At 39.5% G+C, this 12,194-nt stretch overlaps 2 protein-coding genes across 2 annotated transcripts; both read left to right on the plus strand.

The window, feature by feature from the left end:
• The first annotated feature begins 3,633 nt into the window (after positions 1–3,633).
• Positions 3,634–4,578, plus strand: LOC133107622 (olfactory receptor 52L1-like). Its single transcript, XM_061216630.1, has one exon. The coding sequence runs from the start codon at positions 3,634–3,636 to the stop codon at positions 4,576–4,578; it is 945 nt and encodes a 314-aa protein (XP_061072614.1).
• Positions 4,579–8,038: 3,460 nt separating this feature from the next.
• On the plus strand, positions 8,039–8,980 carry LOC133107373 (olfactory receptor 52L1-like). The gene has a single exon (XM_061216364.1). It carries the CDS (start codon positions 8,039–8,041, stop codon positions 8,978–8,980), a length of 942 nt encoding a protein of 313 aa, XP_061072348.1.
• The last annotated feature ends 3,214 nt before the right edge of the window (positions 8,981–12,194 follow it).

Genomic DNA, 12,194 nt, shown 5'->3' on the forward strand with positions numbered 1-12,194 from the left:
ATGAGGCATTGGGATGCCGTTTCAGATGGCTGAGCTGTTGGGACCACACTTCAAGAAAGATATAGAGGAAAGGTTCTGAGAAGGGCAAAGTTCTATCCATCCATCATCTTAGCCTGCTTATCCTGAACAGGGTCGCAGGGGGGCTGGAGCCTATCCCAGCATACAATTGGGAGAAAGATAGGAATGCACCCTGGACTGGTTGCCAGTCCAGCACAGGGCGCACACACACCATTCAGAGTCATACCCACAGGCAATTTAGACTCTCCAATCAGCCTAACCTGCATGTCATTGGACTGTGTGAGGAAACCGGAGTACCCGGAGGAAACCACCATCTAAAGCTCAACCCAGGTAAGACTGAAATTATATTAATTCCTGCTATTACCTCTCCCCATATGGATCTTTCCATTTCCCTAGGGGATACCTCACTGACACCATCACCCTGTGCAAGGAACCTTGGCGTGGAGATGGACAGCAGACTGTCCCTCTCCAAGAACATTGCGGTGATAACCCAGCTCCTGGTCCAAACGATGGTTTTGTACCCCCTGGACTACTGCAACTCCCTCTTGGTTGGCCTCCCAGCGTCTGCCATCAGACCCCAATTTATCCAGAATGTAGCAGCTCATCTGGTCTTCAACCTTCCCAAATTCACGGTGTGATTTTGAATCCAGCCCTCAATGAGACGGGTGCGTGGGGGTTGGTCCCAAAATGCACGACTCAGAAACAATGGTTAAATAAAGTCCCGTTAGGGCTTTATTCGGGACGAATCCCAGGAGCGCAGTCAAAACAAGCAAAGTCCATACACGAAGATCCAGCCAAACAAATAACAAACAAACAAAAAGCACGGTGCCGAGGGAAGAGGCAAGCTCGTAGTTGGTAGACGTGCAGGGAGGTCCGGTAGCAGGAGAGCTGTCAGTGGGGCAGATGAACAGGCGGACGGCAGGCAGAGGCGTAGTCGTGGGCGAAGCGGGAGTCGAAACCATGAAACAATCAGCGAAGCAAAAGTACAAAACGGTAGGCGAGGACGTGGTCAAAAACAAACAGTGGTCAACAAAACAGAAATCAATGGACAATGGTCGGTAACAGGCTTGGATCGTAACGTGTAATCAAACAGTAAATAATGCTCAAGAGTTGCATAGTAGAACTAGAGGCAGACAATTTCGCAGTGAACAGTAGCGCGACTGGGATATAAATGCAGATGTAGACAGGTGTAGACAATTAGTTAGAGCGTAGCAAGGAAATGGAAAACAGGTGCGATGGATGACAAGTTTAACAAGGTGATTAGTAATCGTTAGTAATAAACCTATCCTGCCCTAGCATTAGTAAATTAGTAAATGACATGCACGAGAAACGTAAGGTAACATGAACACATGATTAGTTTGTTAGTTTCTACCCAATCCTGATCTAGCGTTAGTAGTTTTAGTAAATAGACAAATGGAAACAATTAGGGAGTGAATGACAGAAAGAGAGAGAGAGAAAGGCGGAACGCAAGGTTTGCGGAAAGACATGTAAAAGTGTATGCATAAACAACGACCAGTTAACGTAACAATAAACATAAATCAAAACATAACACAAAGCGAAACTAAGACGATAACCACTCAACATAACAAGGTAATATAATCGTACGAAACATAACTAGACATGACAAGAAAATAAATCTTACGAAACATAAACAACATGACGAACCTAGACTAACATAATACATGATAAGACACTACGTGACTAAGACAACATGAATAAACATAAAACATGGCAAGACAGACCTGAAACGTGACACTCAATGGGTTGATGATTTTGGTTTCCTTTGCTTGACGTTGTTACGTCATTTTGTTCTCAACAAAAAAGGTACATCAGTAAAGATTTTCAACTTGAATACATTGTTCATCAAGATCTGATGTGTCCCTTAAGTGTTCCCTGATACTGGTGTATATGTAAAGAATAATCCAAGACAAGGCTAGAATGCAGGAGACTAGGGTGAAGAGCCACCCGACGCGAAGTGCATTAAAACGGTGTAATCGTTTATCAAAGATGAAAATATAAACAGGGGTCGTTAACATTTTTGGATGTCAAAATAAAACTTTCGCCCTCAAAATATAACTTTTTTTGACTACTTCAAGCCGTTAAAGGTGGCTACTGTTTCAGGATGTTGCTATGGTTACATATGTTAGGTACGTTCTGCTAAAAATAGAGAAGCTAGGCAGATGGCTAAATCCAGTTTTGATTATTTTTTATCTTGGTTAAATTCCAGGTTTTAAACGTGGATTAAATTGGTTTCTTATTTGCAACTTCATATTCCTGGTCCACCTTAATTTTACTCTGCTGTGCAGTTGGAACTGCCTGTTTGCAATTACACAGCAATATATTTAAATGCCGAAATTGTCTTGGTCTACACAAATATCACACAATTTAGCCAACATCGCCATCTTCTCTATTTTCACACCAAAACAGTAAATGCAATGAATGTAATCGATATGTATTTAGAATGTGTACTTGGATTTTTGGTTAGTTACGATAGTTTATGTACAACTGGTGTTTTAATGTGACTCTCCACACGCAGGTCTGGGAATGTTGTTAGGACTGTATTGCTCACATCAGCAAATTGTTGAATGCTTTAGATGGGCATATCCAGAAGACATTAATTGTGCAATGTTTGCATTGTAAGTTTCTCTGAATAGGAGCCGACTTCTAAATGACAGTAATGGGTAACATTAGCTGTGAAGTAAATTATTGCAGTAGGTAGGCAGATTAGATGTTCCTTTCATAATTCGATTGAAGCTGCAAGATGACTCTGCCAGGTTATGTTGTGTCCTACATGGCATTTGTCAACAGTGAATACCACTGCTCCACTTTTTCCCCAAACAGCCTTGAAATTTTAGGTTAGTCTTCTAGTTACTATTTCTGGTCTACTATTTATCCATTGGAAGCTGCTTAACGGTATTCATATTACCAACATCATTAAAGAAGGTTTATTGTCCCCCATCAATGAAATCAGAGGTGACGACAGTGCATGATGGTTGGGACATGTTCACTATTTGCATGTTATATCTTAATTTCTGCTTCTACTAGCATCATAATGTAATTAATCCAAGAGGGGACATCCTCCCCCAGACGGTCTTCAAAATAGAAACACACTAATGCCTACCAACCCACAGAAAGATATAAATCAGTGTGTCAGCACTTTCACAAAGCACTGGCAGCAGGAGTAGGGTAACGGTAAGTTTATAATGTGGCATAAAGTTGAAATTAAATGATGTATATGTGGAACTACATTCAATATTCTCAGTTCAGTTTATGTTTCTATGTGAGCATCATTCCTTTTTACAGACACATGTGGAATGAGTAACATGCCTTATAATATCAGAAGATGTTGAGTACAAGTCTGAAAAACAGTCTGGAATACTTGTTATTGTAAATTCAAAACATTCTTGACCAAGAAGCTCAAAGTACTCGCATAATGGGAAAATGCTGCATAAATGAACAGGTGTGTGAGCTGGTGATGAGTGTTAACTTGCGTTTAAAATTTAATAAACCAGCCTGATCAGTAATAAACACTTTCTGATTTACAGTGAAAATCTAGACTAATGTTCTGAATTGCATTTTGTTTCATTATTTCTTCCTTACAGGAAAATCACAATGATGAATCACTCCTCTTTGGACGTCACGATAATATTCACTTCATATGGATCCTTCCGCCCTCTGAATTACTTCTTTTTAATCCTGGCTTTAATTTTCTACCTCCTTTCAGTTTTTTCTAATGTTTTTCTGATGCTGGTTATTTATGTAGAATCCAGCCTACACAAACCCATGTACATTTTTTTGTTTAATTTTGCAGTAAATGGACTAATAGGAAGCTCTACTGTTTGGCCAAAAATCATGGAAAACCTTCTTGCAGACACCCACACAATGTCATTTCTAGCTTGTCTTGTTCAGATCTTTTGGGGCTATTTCTATGTGACTTCTGCTTATACCACTTTGTCGGTCATGGCCTATGACCGATACGTCTCCATTTGCAAGCCTTTGCTGTACCACACCATCATGACTCCTGGAAGAGTGAAAGCTCTGTTGACTGCAGCCAACATCATTCCTCTGTTCTCTATAGCTATTCTAGTGTATCTGACTTCTAGACTGCCAATGTGTAAGTACACCATTAACAAGCTGTTCTGTGATAACCTGACACTTGTTAAACTCTCCTGTGTAAAAAGTGTCCTGGTTAATCTGTATGGCATAAGTACAGCTACAATCTTAATCGGTTTCCCTTGTCTAACTGTGCTTCTCTCTTATGCCAAGATCCTCAATGTTTGTCTGAAAGCCTCAAAAGATGCACAAAAGAAAGCACTCAGCACATGTTCTCCTCATTTGATTACCTTCATTAATTTCTCTCTGGCTTCTCTTTTCACTGTGATCTATAATAGATACAGTGCATTTCTACCAGGGGAGGTTAATATTTTACTGACTGTAGATACCATTTTGATTCCCCCTCTGTTGCATCCAGTTATATATGGGATCAGGACACAGGAGATCAGGAAATGTTTTCTAAAAACAGTGAGGAAAAGTGAGAGACTGTTTAGGATGACTTTTTAGGTACAGTCACTTTAAAGGTGTTTGAATTAAATAGTTGAAATTACCATGAATCTTCACACAGGGACATATCCACACATCCACCAAATATATATCCAAAGTAATGGCAATAACTATAACAACACACATTTCAAGTCCGACATAAAATCTGTATTGAAAACAATGTCAGGATTATATGGGCGTGTTCTGGACTGCCTCACCACCACTTGTATGCTCAGACTGTAATCATCCATTAGACTCTTTGGGAATTAAAAACAGAAATATCACTGGCACTTCAGGAACAGAGTGCCTATAAATGGATTTTATACTATACAAAAATAGAATTGTTATTATACAATTATTTTAATGCCAAAAACAGTATTCATGCATACATTCATGGTTTGGTTGTGAAACCTGTCTGGCACTCATTACGTACTATAATTAATCTGCTTATATGCGATATCATTTTTTACAACAAACCGGCACCAATCAGTGGTAGATGGGTTTCCCCTCTGAGTCAGATTCTGCTCAAGGTTTCTTCCTGTTATCCAGGGAGTTTCTCCTTGCCACTGTTGCCCTAGGCATACTCTTGGGGGGCCGGTTCTATGTAAAGCTGCTTTGTGACAAAGCCCCTTTGTTAAAAGCGCTATACAAATAAATAAAAACAATATATAGATTGATTGCCTTATTTTTCCTTTGATTATCTAACAGCCACCATGAATGTTACATTTCAAAACTGGTGTCTGTGGATAAAATCTGAATTTAATAATGCTACATTCTTATAGGAAAGAAGTGGATTTTTACATTTATTTGATCATGTGTAAACTCTGTATAATGACTACCTTTAAAGGTAGGAATATGTTGGTCTCATTGTGCAGTGTTAATGACCTTTGAAGTATACTGTGCTGTACTGTTACAGAATAAAGTAATGAATGTGCATTTGGTAATGGAAAAGGGTGATTTATATTTTGGCTTGGTTTTAAATTCATGCTTGCATTTGAAAATATAATCTCTTGCATTTCATTGTGGAAAAAATAGCATGCTGTTTTAAAACATAGCATGTGCTGGTCAAACCATGTCAAGCTGAGAGCTGGTCTGAACTGGTCAGCCATGTTGAGCTGGAAGCTGGTTATAGCAGGGAATACAAATAACACTATAGGCCAGTGGTCCTCCCTCCTGGTCCTAGAGAGCCGCAGGGTGTGCTAGCTTTTGTTGTTAGCCAGGAATTCATTGGTAAATGGTAAATGGTTGGCATTTATATAGCGTCTTTATCCAAAGCGCTGTACAATTGATGCTTCTCATTCACCCATTCATACACACTCACACACCGACGGCGATTGGCTGCCATGCAAGGTGCCGACCAGCTCATCAGGAGCATTTGGGGGTTAGGTGTCTTGCTCAGTGACACCTCGACACAGCCCGGGCGGGGGATCGAACCGGCAACCCTGACTACCAGACGACTGCTCTTACTGCCTGAGCCATGTCGCCACTGTAAAGTGTTAATTACACAGCTAACACATCACACCTGGCTTCTTGGGTCTGAATTTGTTGCTGATATTAAGACGAAAACCATAACCAGCGCACCCTGTGGCTTTCCGGGATCAGGAGTGAGGACCACTGCTGTAGGCTATGTTAAGGTTGACAGCTATCATCCAATCCTGCCAAAAAATCACGGAATGCACAAAAAACGGAGGAAATCACAGGAATGGCAAACAAATAGGGAAAGTCATAGAACTGGGAACAAAAAAAATAGCAAAAATCACAGACCTTTGGTCCTAGCCTATTGGGCAGTTAAGGGACTGCTTGGTTTAATCATCAAAAGATCGCAAGACTCTAAACACCAGCTAGGCCTGAGACAGCAGCATTCTGCTAACTCTGGGCATCCTGCCCAAATGCCCACACTGACTGAAGACCCACCTCTTCACATTGCAACATGGCACCCTGGATTCTGCAGATCTCCATATCTGTATACATACTCACTGAGCACTTTAGGTAGATCTTTACACCAGCTTGTTAATGCAAATATTTAATCAGCCAATCATGTGGCAGCAACTAAACACATAAAAGCATGCAGACGTGGTCATGAGGTTCAGATGTTTTTCAGACCAAATGTCAGGATGGGGAAGAAAATTTAACAAAGTTACTGACCGTGGAATGATTGTTGGTGCCAGACAGGGCGGTTTGAGTATGCTGTTGTTCACCTGGGATTTTCACACAAAACAGGCTCTGTAGTTAGCAGAGAATGGTGCAAAGAACATCCACTGAGCAGCAATTTGGCGGGCAGAAACACATTTTTAATGAGAGAGATCAGAGTAGAAGGGCCAGAATGGTTGAAGCTGACAGGAAGGTGACAGTAACACAAATAACCACACATTACAACTGTGGTATGCAGAAGAGCATTTCAGAACACACAATGCATCATAACTCTAAGTGGATAGGCTACAGCAGCAGAAGACTTAAGTCTAAAATTGGGTCTAATAAATACCCAATAAAGTGCTCACTGAGTGTTTATCATATAGCTCTTTTGTGTTCCTAAAACAAACACTGATGTAGCAGCCTCATATTACCATGAGATTATATTCTGCCCGGTCAGGCTTATAACCATAATAACATTGGAAAACTGTGATGTGAGGCTTAATTCAAGATTATTGAAAGCATACAAGAGAAAGGATTATGACTCAGAGGCTGGTGTTGGGTTGGGGGGAGAGGGGCAAGGAGGGGTGACTCCAATAAGCCAATGAGATTGAGGCTCAGCCGCTCTACAGACTGTGACACACATCTCACTACGATTAATATTTTTGTATCTTAATTTCTGCTTCTACGTGAATCATAATGTAATTAATCCTAGAGGGGACCTCCTCCCCCAGACAGTCTTCAAAATAGAAACACACTAATGTCCAACAACCCAGAGAAAGATATAAATCTGTGTGTCAGCACTTTCACAAAGCACTAGCAGCAGGAGTAGAGTAACGGTAAGTTTATAATGTGGCATAAAGTTGAAATTAAATGATATATGTGTGGAACTACATTCAATATTCTCAGTTCAGTTTATTTTTCTATGTGAGCATCATTCCTTTCTACCGACAAATGTGGAATGGATAACATGGCTCATAGTATCAGAAGATGTAGAATAAAAGTCTAAAAAATAGACTTTTTAAAATAAAAAAATTTCCACATATATTACAGTATCTGTGAGTACATGCAGACTGTAGTGTAGACATAGTTCTTCACTAGGAAGCTCAAAGTACTTGCGTAAAGGATAATACTGCATAAATGATCAGGTGTTAGTTGGTGATGAGTGTTAAATTATTTTAATTATTTTTTGTTAATTTTGTTTTGTTAATTTTTCAATTAATTTTGTTGAAAATTCATTAAATTCATTAAGATCAGTAATAAACATTTTTTGATTTGCAGTGAAAGTCTAAACTAATGTTCTGAACTGCATATTATTTCATTATTTGTACCCCACAGGAAAATCACAATGATGAATCACTCCTCTTTGGACATCACAATAATATTCACTTCATATGGATCCTTCCGCCCTCTGAATTACTTCTTTTTATTCCTGGCTTTAATTTTCTATATCCTTTCAGTTTTTTCTAATGTTTTTCTGATGCTGGTTATCTATTTTGAATCCAGCCTACACAAACCCATGTACATTTTTTTGTTTAATTTTGCAGTAAATGGATTAATAGGAAGCTCTACTGTTTGGCCAAAAATCATGGAAAACCTTCTTGCAGACACCCACACAATGTCATTTCTAGCATGTTTTGTTCAGGTCTTCTGGGGCTATTTCTACATATGCTCTGCTTTTACCACTTTGTCAGTCATGGCCTATGATCGATACGTTTCCATTTGCAAGCCTTTGCTGTACCACACCATCATGACTCCTGGAAGAGTGAAAGCACTGCTGACTGCAACCAACATCATTCCTCTGTTCTCTATAGCTTTTCTAGTGTATCTGACTTCTACACTGCCAATGTGTAAGTACACCATTCACAAGCTGGTCTGTGATAACCTGACCCTTGTTAAACTCTCCTGTGTGAAAAGTGTCCTGGTTAATTTGTATGGTATATTCACAGCTACAACCTTAGTTGGTTTCCCTTGTTTCACTGTGATTCTCTCTTATGCCAAGATCCTCAGTGTGTGTCTGAAAGCCTCAAAAGATGCACAAAAGAAAGCACTCAGCACATGTTCTCCACATTTGATCACCTTCATTAATTTCTCTCTGGCCTCTCTTGTCTCTGTGATCTATAATAGATACAGTGAATTTCTACCAGCTGAGGTTAATATTTTATTCACTGTAGATACCGTTTTGATTCCCCCTCTGTTGCATCCAGTTATATATGGGATCAGAACACAGGAGATCAGGAAATGTTTTCTAAAAACAGTGAGGAAAAGGGAGAGACTGTTTAGGATATTTTAAAATGACTGTAAAGGTGTTGGAAATAGTTGAAATAACCATGAATCTTCACAGAGGGAGATATCCACCAAGTATCTATCCAAAGTAATGGCAATAACTATAACAACACACATTTGAAGTCCGACATAAAATCTGTATTGAAAACAACGTCAGGATTGTATGGGCGTGGTCTGGACTGACTCACCACCCCACCTCCCTCCTCCAGAAATGTACCAGCCACAAACAAGTTGTACAGTATCAGAGAAGGAGGGAGACTGGGAGAGGGCTTTGATCAGTAGAGGCATTAAGAGCTGAAAAATAGCACAATCCTACTATTCAATGAGATGGTTCATACTGACTTCAGGCCAGATAATCTGCAGTGTCTTGCTTTTCTGGAGTGAAGATCAGTCTATAATAGAGAGAAGTCCCCAAAAAACAAGATAAGACTTTCAAAATGCTTCAGAAGGTATAATTTCCACCAGGTCCTATAACAAGGGCAGGCAACCCTGGTCTTTGAATGCCAGGGATGGTCCTGGTTTTTGCTCCATCCAAACATATAAGCACATAATTCGATTTCTTTTAATTGGTTGCACTTAAACAGGTTTAATGGCTGTAGGCTCAGACTTTAATCATCCAAGCTTGTGATCAAGTTTAGTGGGAATTGAAGAAATGTCACTGGCACTCCAGGACCAGGGTTGCCTACAAATGGATTCTATACTATACAAAATAGAATTGTCACAATGCAATTACATTAATGCCAAAAACAGTATTCATGCATACCTTTATGTCTTGGTTGTGAAACCTGTTTATATGTACTATAATTTTTTACAACAAACCACTGCAAACCAGCGGTAGATGGGTTTCCCCTCTGAGTCAGGTTCTGCTCAAGCTTTCTTCCTGTTATCAGCCCGGGAGTTTTTCCTTGCCACTGTTGCCCTAGGTGTACTCTTGGGGGCCGATTCTCTGTAAAGCTGCTTTGTGACAAAGCCCCTTTGTTAAAAGCACTAAACAAATAAATACAAAAAATTGATTGATTGCCTTATTTTTCCTTGGATTATCCAACAGCCACCATGAATGTCACAAGTCAAAACTGGAGCCTGTGGATAAAATCTGAATTTAATAATGTCACATTCTTATAGGAAGAAAGTGGATTTTTACATTTATTTGATCATGTGTAAACTCTGTATAATGCCTGCCTTTCATGGTAGAAAATATGTTGGTCTCATTGTGCAGTATTAATGACCTCTTAAGTATAATGGGCGGTACTATAACAGAATAAAGTAATTAATGTGCATTTGGTAATAGATAATGATGATTGATATTTTGGCTTGGTTTTAAGTTCATACTTGCATTTGCAAGTATTGATAGTCTCATGCATGTCATTGTGGAAAAAAATAGCATGCTGTTTCAAAACATAGCTTGTGCTGGTCTGAACTGATCAACCAGGTAAACCATGTTGAGTTCAGAGCTGGTCTGAACTGGCCAACCTGCTACCAGCTGTTTAAAACCAAGCTTTTTTCTTTTTTTTGGCAGGGTATACAAATAACACTATAGGCCAGTGGTTCTCACTCCTGGTCCTGGAGAGCAAAATGGTGTGCTAGTTTTTGTTGTTACTCAGCAATGAATTGGTCAATCAAGAATGTTAATTACACAGTTAACTCATCTCACCTGGCTTCTTAGCGAAATAGGCGAAAACCAAAACCAGCACACCCTACGGCTGTCCAGGACCAGGAGTGAGGACCACTGCCTACTGCGCCAGAATGGGTGGTACTACTGGTGCTATAGCACCGCATGGGGAAAAGTTAGTGGTTCTATCATAGCCCAAAGCACCACCAAGAATTTTGTCCAGAAACACAAACTTGGAAATATAATAATCCTGAAATAAAGCATATTACTCATACTAAGATAACTGCAAGTTCAACACAATCACTAAACATAAACACAAGTAATATAACTGGCCAGGAACCGATAGACATGACAAACCATGGTGGTTTCCCTGCTTAGTTACTGTTGCTATGCCGTCAAGCTGTCATCATGAAACAGCGCAGGATATTAGTTGCATTTGTTATGAATCACTTCTTAATTTTTAGACAATGGGGTTCTATAGCCTGGCGCTTGGCAGATAGTCAAACTCCACAAACAACTGTTCAGTTGGATTTGTTTTTGGACAAGTTTAAATGAATTTGCTTGTGCGTATTGTTAAGCTCTACTCTTACTCTTCATGCTTAATGTAGCTTCAATTAAATATACATTTATACACTCACCAAGCACTTTATTAGGAACATTTTTACTTTATTACACCAACATAGTCATGCGATTATCTAATCAGCCAATTGTTTGGCAGCAGTGCAATGCATACAATGATGTAGATATGGGTCAGGATGTTCAGTTAATGTTCACATGAACCATCAGAATGGGGAAAAAATGTGATCCAAGTAACTTTGGCTGTGGAATGATTATTGGTGGCAGACATTGTGGTTTGAGTATCTCAGAATCTGCTGATCTCCTGGGATTTTCACACACACTAGTCTCTAGAGTTTGCAAAGAATAATGAAAAAAACAAAATCCAGTGAGCAGCAGTTCTGCAGACAGAAACGCCTTGTTAGTGAGAGACGTTAGAGGAGAATGGCCAGATTGGTCAAAGCTGACAGGAAGGTGACAGTAACGCAAAGAACCACACATTACAACAGTGGTATGCAGAAGAGCACCTCTGAACAGGGTAAGTGTAAGTGTGAGCAGCAATTTCCGATTAATTTTCCATTAATCACAGGCACTCTTTGAAACCTGCATATATGCTATAGCGCTCCCTAATGGCTGACTGATTCCAAATTCTACATATTCTTAGCAAGTATAGAGCTCAATATAGCCACCAAGTTTCATGATGATTGGCCATTTCTAAGCCTGTTAAATGGTAGCTGATTTCTGATTGGCTGTTGGCAGCTATGTTTTTTAAGATATGGATTGTTCCTTGGAAGGACCTATAGCAACTTTGACACAGATTGAATCCACAACATTTCAACATGATTGGTCAAATGGTTCCAGAGATACAGGCATTTAGATATTTTTTCTTTTTATAGCGCAGTTATTGCTGTTTTAGTAAAATTGGCCACGCCCATACAAATATAATTTATCAAAGCAGGCAGGATGTTTGACTTTCTTTATTTAACTGTTGAACAATCTAACCAGACACACTTTAATGAGCCAGTATACATGCAGCAGAGGAATCGAATGAGCAGAG

This window comes from Conger conger, chromosome 13, assembly GCF_963514075.1.
Source record: "Conger conger chromosome 13, fConCon1.1, whole genome shotgun sequence".
NCBI classification, from domain to species: Eukaryota; Metazoa; Chordata; class Actinopteri; order Anguilliformes; family Congridae; genus Conger; species Conger conger.

What these genes read in the sequence shown, in the direction of transcription:
- LOC133107373 (XM_061216364.1), top strand. Translation starts at nt 8,039, where the DNA reads ATGAATCACTCCTCTTTGGACATCACAATAATATTCACTTCATATGGA.
- LOC133107622 (XM_061216630.1), top strand. Translation starts at nt 3,634, where the DNA reads ATGAATCACTCCTCTTTGGACGTCACGATAATATTCACTTCATATGGA.